Below are 15225 nucleotides of genomic sequence, written 5' to 3'. Positions count from 1 at the left end.
AGGGCTCAACTACAACTTGAATCTTACCTTGTAATTGAAAACAATGTAACCTAAAAATTTGTACCCTCAGGGCGGCTCAGTGGTTAGGGCTCCAGCCACATGCTTGAGGGCTGGTGGGTTCAAACACGGTCTGGGCCTGCAAAACAAACAAACAAAAATAGCCAGGCGTTATGGCAGGTGCCTGTGATCCCAGCTACTTGGGAGGCGGAGGCAAGAGAATTGCTTAAGCCCAAGAGTTTGAGGTTGCTGTGAGCTGTGACGACATAATGAGACTCTGTCTCAAAAAAAAAAAAAAAAAAAATTGTATCCTCATATTAATTTGAAATTTAAAAAAAAGCAGCAAAAGAAGTGAGTCACCAAGTACCAGGTCCTAGAGAAACACTTGCCCTGACAAAAAGGATTCTGAGGTAAAAAACATTCTTCAGAAACTTGAGACTCTCATTTAAAGGACCTCGCTTGCCACACCATTAAGTTTTGGTTCTCTTTAGCCAGTTTAAGAGAGAAGCCAGGTATCAACTACCTACCCGTCTAAGCCCTTCTCTGCAACACTGACATGGTTGGGACAAATTTTTACCAGAATGACCCTATTCATTCGTTCGTTCACCTGGGGACATACCTTGCCTTAATCCAGCTACTTTAGGATGGGAGGGAGGTACAAAAAAGCTTTCTCTATCTACTGACCAAGGAAATCGGTGCTTGCTGAGAAGTAACCACTGTAAGGGTAAAGTTCAGGGAGGCCAGAAGACAGCTGCACAAGCTCCACTTTGGCATTTGAAAACCTCAGAATGACTGAGACACAGCTTTTTTTTTTTTTAGAGACAATGAGTCTCACTTTGTCGCCCTCAGTAGAGTGCTGTGGCACACAGCTCACAGTAACCTCCAGCTCTTGGGCTCAGGCAATTCTCTTGCCTCAGTCCCCCTAAGTACCTGGGACTACAGGCACCGGCCACAACACCTGGCTGTTTTTGTTGTTGCTGTTGCAATTTGGCCAGGGCTGGGTTTGAACCCACCACCCTCAGTATATGGGGCTGGTGCCCTACTCAGAGCCACAGACACTGCCCACAGCTGACTTTTTTTTTTAATTTTTATTTATTTATTTATTTATTTTTGTAGAGACAGAGTCTCACTTTTACTGCCCTCGGGTAGAGTGCCATGATGTCTCACAGCTCACAGCAACCTCTAACTCTTGGGCTTCCGCGATTCTCTTGCCTCAGCCTCCCAAGCAGCTGGGACTACAGGTGCCCACCACAACGCCCGGCTATTTTTTTGTTGCAGTTTGGCCGGGGCTGGGTTTCAACCCGCCACCCTCGGCATATGGGGCCAGCGCCCTACTCAGAGCCACAGGCGCCGCCCCACAGCTGACTTTTTTAAACATGGGAACCATCCACAAGCCCTTCAGAGATGGGAACACACAGGACCCTTGGAAAGAAGGCTCACAGCTGGATTTTAAGTCTCTGGCCAGCCACAGGAAATCTCTACAGAAGATAAAATCCCAGCTCCTCAACTTGGAGTTAAGAGGATTTCTTGGTCTTTGGGATCTCCCCGATTAAAGAGAACACTGGGAGGCTCCAAGTCCTCTTCTGCACTCATGCTTGCCTAGGAAGCAGTGGAAGCAATTAATACGTCCAGGAACTCACCAGCCCTGCCCACCTTATCCTTAAAATTCAGCTGTAGCCCTAGCTCAAGGTTGAGAGCTGCCCTGTCACCCAAAGACAGCCGGGATTTTCCCAAACGTATGTCGAAACTTTTGCGCACTGTCCATGTGGCCCACCTTTGCTTACAAAAGCAGATAGAAAAACTACCAAATGGCAAACCATGCAGCAGCACCTCTGCTTGCTAGGAAGCAGCACCCACCAGTCATGAGGATTTTTTATAAACAAGCAGTTGTTAACAGCAGGCACTGTAAATACTTGATTTCTTCCATTTGGAAAACAAAATGTTCCTTTACCTAACCAAAAACTACTGCTAGACTTCTTAAGTTCCTGTCTAGATAAGAAAATTACATTTTTTAGGGCAGTGCCTGTGGCTCACTGAGTAGGGTGCCAGCCCCACATACCAAGGGTGGCAGGTTCAAACCGGCCCCAGCCAAATTGCAACAAAAAAAGCCGGGTGTTGTGGCGGGCGCCTGTAGTCCCAGCTACTCAGGAGGCTGAGGCAAGAGAATCGCCTAAGCCCAGGAGTTGGAGGTTGCTGTGAGCTGTGACACTACGGCACTCTACTGAGGGCAGTAAAGTGAGACCCTGTCTGTACCAAAAAAAAAAAAAAAAAAAAATTACATTTTTAGGAAGTTAGGGGAAAAAACAAGAGGAAAATGGGATCTTATTTCTAATCAATACTAGCTTTTTAAATAATCCCACCAAACCCAAGATATAAATTACAGTAGACTCTCTTTAATGTATAAATGGTGTTTCTCAAAATCATTAATTTCACAAGCAGCAAAAAGCATTAAAAAATAAAGACAAGCATTAAATATTACGTAAGGTTTTCTTTTATTTAAAAGATCATTCACAAAATACCATATCCATAGATTTACTTTCTGTCATATAGCTGAATGTGTTAAGTGTTTGGAATTCCATTCTTACATTTAAAAGTCAACTGGATTGCCCAGAAGTTTAGATGAATTGTTTTGTTCTTTATCTTTTCCACATTGAAGATGTGAGTAGGTCATCTGAAAGCATCAGGTTTGATTACAACCACATAATGCATGTCTTTCTTAAGTTAAGTATTGGTGTTACACAAATGGTTCTTATCTCAGAAGCAGAGAAGCTGACAGGGAGAAGGAAGGAAAGGTTTGAGAGTTCTGTAGATTGCTGAGACCTTGTAACAAAGATACAGTAAGAGAAGCCAAGGATGACAGCTAGTGACCAACTAACTTACCTAAGCATACTATGCTGTGCAAGCCAGGCCACCCTGGGCCTTGCAGTCCTCACGTTAGGAGGGCATTTTCCCCTGGGGCTCTAGCGGCTAGCTGCCCCTGAACTGCTCCTAATGGGACATACTGATGCTAAAAATTTTTTTCCTTTGTTCACACACCGGTGTGCGAGCATAAAAGCCTCACCTCCTATACCCAAGTAAGTGCTAGACACTCTACATAGGAATAGTAAAACTTTGTCTGAAGGATAAGGCAGCAAACGTAGACATTTATTGTCATCTATAGTTAATTTAAATTTCTTGACTGCTCTGCATAGTAAAATTTTCAATTCATTAAGTGAAATAAAGTGCCATATTCTAGGCCCATTTTCACGATGAATGTAAGGGGCAGTGGGAAGCACAGTATCTCATGTTACCTATACTAGGAAACAAACACAAAATACACAAACAGAGATTTGGAGAAAAGCAATGTCAGTGCTGTAAAGTTTGCCTAGCGTAGTGGAAGCACCACCCCCTTCAATCCCCAAAGCGCCTCAGCCCAGCCAAATAAAACACAAGCTGGCAGTTTGCTGCACCCAGCCAGAGAGGAACATCTTAACACCCCATGAAATGAGTGAGGCAGCTTGGACAGGATCTCAAAAGAGCAGTAACAAAAATGCACGAGCAAATAAAAGCATTCAGTCTTATTTTCTCTGTGGATTCCTCGCTAATAGCCCATAATGACCCTTTCAGGTTCCACTGTTTGAAATGTGAGCTTATTTTCCTGATAGTCCGTTTGGGAAGGGGGTAACAGGGACAGGACTACCACCTATAAATAGGAATGGGAAGGAATCTGCAAAGATCAACAGATATTTTTATCATTGTTTTGAAAACAAGGTGCCTCAAATACTGTATGTCAAGCACAGCAGAATAAAAACGAAATGCAGTTCAATTTGTCAGTGACTTCTGTCCCCCCTCCACTACCCCCTTGGAAGCCACAGCAATACAGAACTCAACATGCAGGTCAGAAAAGGAGGACTGAGAAAAATCAAAGGAGATGCCTAGGGTTTGGCCAGTGTGTCTAAAGTAAAAAGAGAAAGCAAAGGAGAAAAATGAAGCAGCACCTTAACCCCAACAGCTCCCACGTGGTGGCTGGCTTTGCTCTTCCAGAGAAACTCCTGTGCTGTAAGGAAAACGAAGAGCAAGAAGGCAAAAGGACAGAAGGAAAATGGGGAAGTGGTAGGAAAAAAAATGTACAAACAGGCACTAGATACAGCAAAGCCAAGAATGTACTAAAAACCACTTGTTAACAGCTGACATGCATTCACAAGCTCTGTGTTTCCGTTGTAAGAGAGGAGGACAATGTCAGGCGCAGGGATGGTAACTGCAGGACTGCCGCCCAGGGAGAATCGCCAGGCTGAGGTCTTGCTCTAACCCCCCCACACCCCATTCCCTCCCAGCTGCAGGCTCATTCTTGCTCCTTGTGAACGACTTCCTCTCTGGGCCTGGCTCCCCCGAAGATGGCAGAGTTGGGATTGGCTACTTGATTGAGGGGCGTTGCAACTGTTCGAGGTTTAAGCTGGAGTCGTGGTCTCTGAGCTCTTTCCTCTGGGGGAGAAAAAAAAAGTAGTTTATAAAAGAATGGATCCCACTTCACATTCAGGCAAAATAACCCAACTGATGTTCATTTCAAAAATTAACAGCCTGATAAAACAATTTATCAGCAAATGCTCAAAGATATATTTCCTGTTTAAGATAAAGGGGGTGATCCCACTATGTGTGAAACAACAGTTTATGTAAGGGGCAGTCAATGCACCCTTCCTTTACAACAGACTGCCATACCTTCTGTTGGTTCTCTGAAATCCATGTTGGATCCACGAAGGGGAGGGCCATCTCTGAAACGACTGCCCATTGGAGGGCCTGTTCTCCGGTCACTTGGGCGACTGCCTCCCCTGCCTCCCAGGAAGTCATCCCTGAAGCCTGAAGAAGGAAGGGGGACACAGAATCACTTCTCAAACAACTGTCTAAAAGTTGGTTATTGAGTGTTCTGTGAACTGGTTCTGAGTTTATATTCTTTATTTTATCCAGTATCTGAAGTTTTTCCAAATAAAGTGCATTGAAATGGGTCCAAATGTGAATCTGCTGGGAAATTACAATGCTTAATAGACTTTTCAAATAAAGAATCGGGAGATTAAAAGAGAAAAATAAAATGAGCTGTTTAAATTCTCAGCTTACAGGGAAAGTAAAAAAAAAAAAATCCATGAAACTCCATTTTAATGTGTTTTAAAACAAAAATCCTTAAAACAGGTTTAATTTCATTTTATAATGTAAACCTTAACTGTTATTTAACAAAGGTAAACCTGAAATTTAGAAGCACTTATTTTAAATAACACAGGGCACGAAATCACAAGAAAAAGCTATATGAAGATAAAATAAAAATACAAAGTCACCTCTGGGTGACACTCCCCATTTTCCTTTTTCTGCTGCATTTCAGGTGTGGATCATTCTAAAATCAAGGCACCTGTGTGTTAAAGAAAGCAGTTATCCAAGGCAGGCCGCTCCCTACAGAGGAGGCTGTTAGCAAAACAGCTCAAGCTGCACCTCCCAGGGTGAGGGAGAAAGGAAGTTTCTTTCCTCATTTGTGAATGTCTCTTAGCAAAAGTAAATTGTCACCTGATTTGCAATTGGAAAGTGTGTAGAAAGGAAGACTATTTTTCTTTTTTTTTTTTGAGACAGTCTTCTTACTTTGGCACCTTCGGTACAGTACCATGGCATCATAGCTCACAGCAACCTCAAACTGGGTTCAAGAGATCCTCTTGCTTCAGCCTCCAAGTAGCTGGGACTATAGGAGCCCACCACAAGGGTTACTATTTTTAAAGACAGGGTCTTGCTCTTGCTCAGGCTAGTCTGGCAGACATGGCCTCAGGAATGCCAGGATTATAGGTGTGACCACACCTGGGCCATAACAAGACTACTTTTCTTTTCTTTTTTTTTTTTTTGTGGTTTTTTTGGCCGGGGCTGAGTTTGAACCCGCCACCTCCGGCATATGGGACCGGCACCCTACTTACTGAGCCACAGGCGCCGCCCACAAGACTACTTTTCAATGAATTTTAAGAACCTTAGAGACTTTCTTGTGCTTAAATGAAAAGTCTCTCATGGTAGGATTAAAGTAAGGATAACCTATTGAAGTTTGAGTTTAAATTTAGTGAAAATTTAAGGAGTATGACCATTAAACAAATGAGTTTGTTCCCTTGGTTTAAGTACCCAAAGGTAACTTATTTTTGAGAACTTTCAGAACCTGAGGTATATATTCTATATTCAGTTGAACCTCATTATTCAGACTCCGTATTTATAACCCCCCAAATTCTGTGGCACTTATGTAGTCATTCATGGACATGAGAGAGCAAGGGAAGATTTGTGTCACCAGATGTGCTCCTTCCCAAATGAGGTAGAAAAGGGCAATATTCTGCCACCTTCTTTCAGCTCTTATAATGTAAACAACAGTCCTTTTGTGATCCCTTTAGTGCCAGGGTTTTGCCATTTTGTGCCTTTTGGTGATGACTTCATGGTTTAAAATAGCCCCCAAATGCAGTGCTGAAGTGGTCTCTAGTATTCCTAAGCAAGTCTGCTGTGCTGTGCTTTTCAGAAAAACGGGAGTAAGAAAATTTTCATTTGGACTTATATACATTACATGAGTTCAATGTTAATGAATCAACACTGTGTCTTTTTTTTGAGACAGAGCCTCAAGCTGTTGCCCTGGGTAGAGTGCTGTGACATCACAGCTCACAGCAACCTCCAACTCCTGGCCTCAAGCGATTCTCCTGCCTCCACCTCCCAAGTAGCTGGGACTACAGGAGCCCGCCACAACGCCTGGCTATTTTTGGGTTGCAACCGTTATTGTTGTTTGGCGGGCCTGGGCTGGATTCAAACCTGCCAGCTCAGGTGTATGTGGCTGGCGTCTTAACAGGTGCTGAGCCAACACTGTGTTTTAAAACAAGGTTGTGGGAGGTGCCCATAGCTCAGTGGGTAGGGCACTTGGCACATACACCAAGGCTGGTGGGTTGGAACCCAGCCCTGGCCAGCTAAAACAACAATGACAACTGCCAACAACAACAAAAATAGCTGGGTGTTGTGGTGGGCGCCTGTAGTCCCAGCTACATGGGAGGCTGAGGCAAGAGAATCACTTAAAGTCCAAGAGTTTGAGGTTGCTGTGAGCTGTGATGCCACCGTACTCTACCCAGGATGACAGCTTGAGACTCTGTCTTAAAAACAAAAACAAAACCAAAAATCCAAGGTTATGATTTGCTGATGAAAACATTGTGACCAGAGGCTTGCAGGAACCTAACCCTGTACTTCCTCTAGGAGACACAGTTCAGCATTGGCTAATTCAGCGATCTATTGACTTTATAAAACACAAATACCTTGAATAGTGAGAACCGAATGTTATCGCCAATGTTGGTAGTTTATGCACTTTAAGAGTGGCAAAATTTTGAAAAGATATGAAAAAGTTATTTCAAATCCAATTCATAGACTGAACACATGAACAACTCTACATCGCTTTAGACCAATAGGAATTGCTTCAGGGAAATAACATTTGGGTGCATATAGTCAGGTATAAGGTCTTTTTAAAAAGTCTTCTAACAACCAGAGATTACACAGTTTGATAAATAAGCTTAATTAGTATTTGAGCATTAAACCTGATATTTCCCCAAAACTAATGTTTTGAAAATATGAAGTATGCCTTTCTGTGTGAGTATGGAATTCACACACCTTTAAAATGAGATTAAGTAATTTTTGCTACCAGTTTTAGCATGAAACACATCAGCACACACCCACATTGGTGAGGTAAATAAACACAATTGCTGCTTTGTCGCTACATGATAAAGCACCATAGAAAGGGAAAAAAAAAATGCAGCAATATCAAGTGAAAGCCTCATTTCAAAACCTCTGATGAAATAAACAATGGGGAAATCATGAAGGAAAAGCAATGTCCGACATTAACAAGTACCTTTAATCAAGATTTCTGACAGATTTCTAGGAAGCAAACTATTGATGAGAATCCTTAGTTTTTTTTACAAAGCTTAGTTTAACACACTGGCTATTTCTGGTGGTGGGATGTTTTTATTTGTACCGCCCTTGGGTAGGGTGCCGTGGTGTCACACGGCTCACTGCAACCTCTAACTCTTGGGCTTACGCGATTCTCTTTGCCTCAGCCTCCCGAGCAGCTGGGACTACAGGCGCCCGCCACAACGCCCAGCTATTTTTTTGTTGCAGTTTGGCCGGGGCTGGGTTTGAACCCGCCACCCTCGGCATATGGGGCCGGCGCCCTACTCACTGAGCCACAGGCACCACCCCCTTTCTTTCTTTTCTTGAGGCAGAGCTTTATTTGTCACCCTTGTAGAGTGCTGTGGAGTCTAAAGTGCTGTAGCATCATAGCTCACAGCCACCTCAAACTCTTGGGCTCAAGAGACCTATTTGCCTCAGCCTCCCAAGTAGCTGGGATTACAGGCACCCACCGCAACACCCGGATAGTTTTTAGAGACGGGATCTCACTCTTGCTTAGCCTGGCCTCAAACTCCTGAGCTCAGGTGATCCATCCACCCTAGTCTCCCAGAGTGCTAGGATTATAGGTGTGCGCCACCGAGCCTGAACTTTGTTTTCTTCTCTGTAATTTTTTTTTTTAGAACAATGAGCATGTATCGTTTAAAAAAGAAAAAAAAGCACCATTCTATTAAAGAGTAAAAAATATCCATTTCTGCACCAAATCAGCCATTATCCCATTCCGTGAGCACATCAGGTTTTAGATGTCACCACACACTACAGCTGGAATTGACAGGTGGCAAGGCTGTGGCTTGTGCTCACTGTTGTCTCTGCATGAGCACCAACAGCCAAGCTGAGCCAAGAGAAGAAGGTGTTAGTTATTTAGGTACTGTCCACAGCACCTGCAAATACAAAACTGGCAGGTCAAAGGCCACCACTCATTGAGTCAACTGGTTAGCTCAGAGAAGACATTTGTTGCATGTTTCAATCAGAGACTAGCTTATACATAAAATTACAGGTTTACTGGATCATACTGTACTTTTATGAATAAGCTCATTTCTGACTGGCTATAGGACTTAAATAAAAAAACAACTATTCATTAGATAGTCAATTGTTTACCTATAGCAGTAGTAATATCATAAATTTTAAGAATTTCAAACTTCCAAGATGGGCTGTACCAGACTCTTTTATACTTACCAATTACTTCATGTTTTTGTTTTGGTGAGGGGAGGGAGTGCTGATGTTTTTATATAGTGGAGAGAGCATTTCAAATTTGTGGGAAAGAATACAGACTTGCTTTCTGTTCCTACCTCCTTTCTGTTAAAATTGACATTTTTATTACTTGTATAAAAAAAAAATCATACTCTTACAATTCAAAAAATAAAAAGTAGAGATAAAGAAATGCTTAGGAGACCAATCCTTCAAAGCAGAGGCTTGGCATGCAAACTGACCTCCTGAGTGAAAAACATAGAATTGATCTGCCTGGGTTGGCAAAAAAGGGGATGGGGAACATAATCATGTCCGCCATTAAAAGAAAAACTGGTCATCAGGAAGACTACCTTTTATCATCTAAGAAGGAGCCACCAGGAACCACAGTCACGCCTGTATTATGTTTTGTAGAAATAACAGCACTTCTCTTTGTTCTGCACACAAAACCACCAAAGAGCTTCCCTGGGCTAGAGCCTGAGAAAGCTGCTTGAGCCAGACTGAGGCTTGTGTGTATCAAAGGAACAGCAGAGGCTGACAAAGCGTGGAGTGCTCAAGTCCTACCCCAAGAGGCTTACTTGCATGCCTGGGTACCTTTTAGGAAGGTTTTATTTGTTAAAAGAACTAAAGAAGTAGTCTGGCCAGGTGGGCTACTCACAAGAAACATACAACAGCAGCAAGGCCATTGGAAAAAAGTAAGTGGTGATACTTTAAATACTGATACCGGAATTGAAGTCATCCCGGGAATCCCATCCACCTCTAGATTCTCGAGAGCCACCCATTCCTGAGGATACACAAAAAAGATAAAGTTGAGGTTGTATCATTACCTTGCTGCACAAACACGAAAAATTCATTTGGAAGATGTACAACTCATGTGATGGGAAGTTCAGTTCAATGAAATTATTTTAAGAGTTTTTGCTGCCAACAGGGGAAAAAAACAAAACAAAGCAAAAAACCCAGGCTTGCAGAAGCATCATCTATTCTTTCAAGATTTTATACATATTTTTAAGAGCTCACAAGAACCAACCGGACCTATGAGATGGGAGTTCTAGCAGTAAAGTTCAAGAACTGTAATTATTGGCATACATCAAATTTTTATGACGTTCAGTTTTAGAAGAACCAATCACCTCTGTCATCTGGTCCACCTTTTCTGAATCCAAAGCCACCTTTATCTTGTTTTCTGCCTTCTGCAATGTCCACACGAAGTGACCGATCACCCAACAGCTAATGATAAGGGGGAAAACAGTATAAGTATTGGCAAGGAAAAAACTCCCAACCGCTAACATGACAGAGAAAACCTGAGGATACTTACTGCACCATCATATGTCAAAGCTTCCTTCAGGGAATCCACCTCATCGAATTCTACATAGCAGAATCCTGTAAGAGAAAGCAAAGTAAACATGCTCATCAAGTCCTCAAGTAATTCTGGATTGGGTCCTCCCTATATTATTTTCCCTACATCAGAACTATCATTTTTTGTTTCATCAAGATGACAGCAGACCAGTACAGCCTGAAAGAACATAATTTACTTTCAATAAATACAACTTGATGTATTTTAAATTGCACTCGAACTTTATGGCCACCTTGTATTTTATCAGTCAAAAAATGCTAATCAGACATGCACTGAACTAGCAAATGTGTTTTTATAAAAATTTTCTTTTAAATTGGTTTGTTTTAACCATAACATTAAAACCTTTCTTGGTTCATCGCAGAGTTGTTGTTCTGACTTCTGAATGACTTTATTCAAATTTGATACCTAAAAGGCTTTGGAGAAAGAGGTCCATTAACTTACTACTCAGGTAGTTGATATAAAATTTGCTTCATAAAGCGAAAAAAATACAGAAGGTGCAAAAAAAAAAGTATACACATTTTAAGAAAGGAAAAAGCTATATTAAATTTATGATACTCAAGTTGTTTGGTTTCTGCAATTACAAGAGGTGCTCAGTGTGACTTGTATTCATCTTTTGTTATCAGTATATATTAACTATTACAATTTAAATATAGGCAACAAGGGTATTCTCTGAATCTGATTAAAAGACAGGTACCGGTAGGTCCAAGCACATGTTCCTGATAACCTGGATCCTTGGTGCTGGATTCTGACACTGTTCCATCCTGGTGGTGGGGAGTCTAAATCTGGGCTAGGTATTTCCCTACCCACTGTATGCTCATGTGGCACGCTATATCCAACTCCCAAGTATCTTTATCCTAAGTAGTAACAACACTTCATCTTTGAAGCCCACTAGATTGCAAGTGCTTTGAAGCCTTGAGTCCAAACTTTATCTGTTGGCCATTAGTGTAAAAAATGTACTGCCTTGGCTGGAGGATCCCCGTGCTTTCAGCTTTCTTCCCTAAATGTATTAAGTGTTGAGAGTAATTGAGAAAATCACTCAAGTTCATAAAGAAAACATCAGCCCAATTATGCATCTCATACTCTAGATTTGTTAAACTGATGATCCTCCAAGATAATCTCTAAAACTTGTAGCTAGCTACTGGCCCATTCCAAAGGCAGAGTTCACCCAAAAGTCTGAATTCCTAATGCCTGCTAGCAAGCAAACTGATAAAACTTTTCACACATTTAACTGATGATTAATACCATCTATACACAAAAACACTCAGATCAGTAATTTTCCTCTGCTTGGGTGTACCCTTCCCAACCATAAGTCACTCTAATTTTCACGGATGTGTAAGCCAAATATCCTTGTACCTAGAACAATGCACTAAATACTGGGCACAATTGCCTTCAAAAACCTTGAAAGCTGTCTGCTCATGCACCCTAAGGAGATACTACCTACAGGTACTAAAATCGGAAATTTGAGCCAACCTTCTCCAAACACAGGCCCTGAATTTACTAATGTATACTGACAACCCTAGTTATCTTTTGGACTTTATAATAACTGGATTACAGGAGAACTACAAAGAACAATCTATGGGCTAGTCAAGGTGAAATGTGTCTTTAAAGGCCTCAGTTCTATTAATTTCATTCCTGGACAATTCCTTTAATGGCAGAGACATATTGCTATAAAAGTAAGGCAAACAAACCCAGGCGAGTACCACTATTTCTACCAACTAGATTATGCATAAAATATTTTCCCCCAAGTGAAACTGAGGACCTATGAGTTAAAGAGTTAATGTTTATTCAGCTAGTTGGACCAGGCAAATATTTAAAGCACTTTCATGACTACAGCCTTCTGGTTCACTAATACATTTTCATTTAGACCCCTCCACCTCCTCTCCCCCACCCTTTACAATACACAGTAAGAATTTCCCAAAACTCACCTTTAAATTTGTCTGTGTCTTTGTCTCTGACTAGCCGTACACTCCTTATGCTGAGATCCTTAAAGATAGCATCTATGTCGCCCTGAACCGTATTAAAAGGTAGATTTCCTACATACGCTGTGTAGGGGGGCTCTGTGGGCAGCTCCTTCTGGCTACGGGAGCCATGGCCACCAGCACTGCCGCGGGACCTAGGAGGGGAGACAGACAGGATTCAAGTCTGCCTGTGTGTTCCTGTCTCAGAGCAGGACAAGCAAAACAAGCAAAGATGTCTTCCACTCAGCCACGTCAACCTGCACCAGCACCGCAGGCGAAGCTCTCCAGTCTAATGTACAGTAACAGCTTCTTTAAAGATTATAAAACATCATTTATTAAAAAGGTACCTGTTTTGGGTGACAAAAACCCAACACAAAAGGAATGTAAAAATGTATTTCTGAAAAATCAAATTCAAATATAACATATTCTCCTAAGCAACTGTTTTTCTCCTATGCACTTAGAATCTACATCTGCTAGGTACTGATATCTTAAATCTAAGCAAATACCCTTCTTTATACACAACAGCAGTAAGAAATACAGAAATGGGGCGCCTGTGGCTCAATGGGTAGGGCGCCAGCCCCATATACCGAGGTTGGCAGTTTCAAACCAAGCCCCGGCCAAACTGCAACAACAACAACAACAAAAAAAAAAAACGGGCGTTGTGGCAGGTGCCTGTAGTCCCAGCTACTTGGGAGGCTGAGGCAAGAGAATTGCCTAAGCCTAGGAATTAGAGGTTGCTGTGAGCTGTAAGACGCCACGGCACTCTACTGAGGGTGATAAAGTGAGACTATCTCTACAAAAAAAAAAGAAGAAAGAAATACAGAAATGGGCTGTCTAAAATACATTACATTCAGGAGAGATTACTGAAGTCCTCAAGTTTAATACATTTGTACGTAAAACAACTGTTTCTATTGCCTCATTATGGACAATTAAGAATGTCTGAATGAAAATCCTGGACACTGCACAGTAAGTCTATGTACATAGTCTCTACTGACCATGCACTATTCCACTAGGAGGCCAGGCGCAGTGGCTCAGGCCTGTAACCCAAGCACTCTGAGAGGTGGAGGTAGGTGGATTGCCTGAGCTCAAGTTGAGACCAGCCTGAGCAAGAACATCTCTAAAAATAGCTGGGGGTGTCGCAGGCACCTGTAGTCCCAGATACTCCAGAGGCTGAGGTAGGGGAAATCACTTGAACCCAAAGAGTTTAAGGTTGCTGCCATGGCACTCTACCGAGGGTGACAAACTATGAATAGTCTCAAAAAAAGGAAAGAAAGAAAGAAAATCTCCGCTGGATCCTACTAACCCATTTAAACCCAGATGTTCTTTCTTCAGTTGTATTAAGGATTGGTTTAAATCCCAACTCTTCCACATACTGGTCATATGACCTTGAGGAATTATTCAACTTCTGTAAAACTGGGTTGACACTAACATAGACCTTAAAGTTATTGAAAAGTAACAAATATAGGCTCGGCACCTGTGGCTCAAATGGCTAAGGCGCCAGCCACATACACTTGAGTTGGTGGGTTCGAATCCAGCCCGGGCCTGCCAAATAACGACAGCTGCAATAAAAAAAAAAAAAAATAGCCGGGCATTGTGGCAGGCACCTATAGTCCCAGTTACTTGGGAGGCGGAGGCAGGAGAATTGCTTGAGCCCAGGAGTCTGAGGTTGCTGTGAGCTGTAATGCCATGGCACTCTACCCAGGGTGACAGCCTGAGGCTCTGTCTCAAAAAAAAAAAAAAAAAAAGTAACAAATATAAGGTACCTACCTTACAGTGTACCTGTGTATAGTAGCAACCACCATTATTACCTCAAACTACAACTTTTTAAAATATAATTAAACTTATTAAAATATAATTAAAAAATTAGATCATCTTGGGCATGGTGGCTCACACCAATAATCCTAGCACTCTGGGAAGCCAAGACAGGAGGATTGTTTGAGTTCTTGAGTTGGAGACCATATCTACTAATCTACTAATTATACCAAAAATACAAAAAAAAAAAAAGAGCCGGGTGTTATGGTAGGCACCTATTATAGGCCCGCCTATTTGGGGGCTGAGGGAGGAGGATCACCTGAACAGTTTGAGGTTGCTGAGCTAGGCTTATGCTACAATACTCTAGCCTGGGCAATAAAGACTCCATCTCAAAAAAAGAAAAAAAAAAAAAAAGGAGTTGGTGTCTGTAGCTCAGCAGCTAGGATGCTGGCCACATACACTGGGGCTGGCGGGTTCGTACCTGGCCTGGACCTGCCAAACAACAATAACAACAAAAAAAAAATAGCTAGGCATTGTGGTGGCGCCTGTAGTCCCAGCTACTTGGGAGGCTGAGGCAAGAGAATCGCTTAAGCCCAAGAGTTTGAGGTGGCCACAGTACTCTACAGAGGGTGACATAGTAAGACTTACAAAAAAAAAAGCCATTATACATTTGTCCAAATCCATAAAATGTACAACTCCAAGAGTGAACCCTAAAGTAATCAATCTGTGGACTTTAGGTGATAAGATGTGTCAATGCAGGTTGACTGACTGTAACAAACATACCACTCGGGTGTAGGATATTGATGGTGGGGGAGGCTATGTGTAGACGGTATTTGAGAAGTCTGTACTTTCTGCTCAATTTCCCTGTGAACCTATAATAAAACTGCTCTAAAAAAGAAAGTCTATTTAAACAAATAAATGATAAATGAATGGGAGCTCTATACATTAGTTGAAAAATGTCAACCAATAAATGTAGAAGAAATTATACAATAATTATAAAACCAATACTTTCAACTACCAACGTAATAGCTGATTTAGGTAAGGCTCTGATGCCAAAACCAGAGTAAA

The 15225-nt window shown here is 41.9% G+C and overlaps 1 protein-coding gene across 2 annotated transcripts in view; it reads right to left on the bottom strand.

The window, feature by feature from the left end:
• Window positions 1-2470: 2470 nt before the first annotated feature.
• EIF4H (eukaryotic translation initiation factor 4H) overlaps window positions 2471-15225 on the bottom strand; it is a 30703-nt gene continuing 17948 nt past the window's right edge. Inside the window, exons 2-7 of one of the 2 annotated variants that reach the window (XM_053557071.1) lie at window positions 12373-12560; window positions 10409-10473; window positions 10224-10320; window positions 9821-9880; window positions 4693-4830; window positions 2471-4458 (exon numbers count right to left, since the gene is read on the bottom strand). In XM_053557071.1, the coding sequence (XP_053413046.1) occupies window positions 4319-4458; window positions 4693-4830; window positions 9821-9880; window positions 10224-10320; window positions 10409-10473; window positions 12373-12560 (688 nt within the window). In that variant the 3' untranslated portion in view covers window positions 2471-4318. The remainder of the gene's footprint in view (window positions 4459-4692; window positions 4831-9820; window positions 9881-10223; window positions 10321-10408; window positions 10474-12372; window positions 12561-15225) is intronic. The other variant, XM_053557072.1, reaches the window with a different exon arrangement.

Source organism: Nycticebus coucang, chromosome 12 (genome assembly GCF_027406575.1).
Source record: "Nycticebus coucang isolate mNycCou1 chromosome 12, mNycCou1.pri, whole genome shotgun sequence".
Classification (NCBI taxonomy): domain Eukaryota; kingdom Metazoa; phylum Chordata; class Mammalia; order Primates; family Lorisidae; genus Nycticebus; species Nycticebus coucang.
Note: the sequence above shows the minus strand (reverse complement) of the source record. Positions and strands in the feature narration are given on the sequence as shown.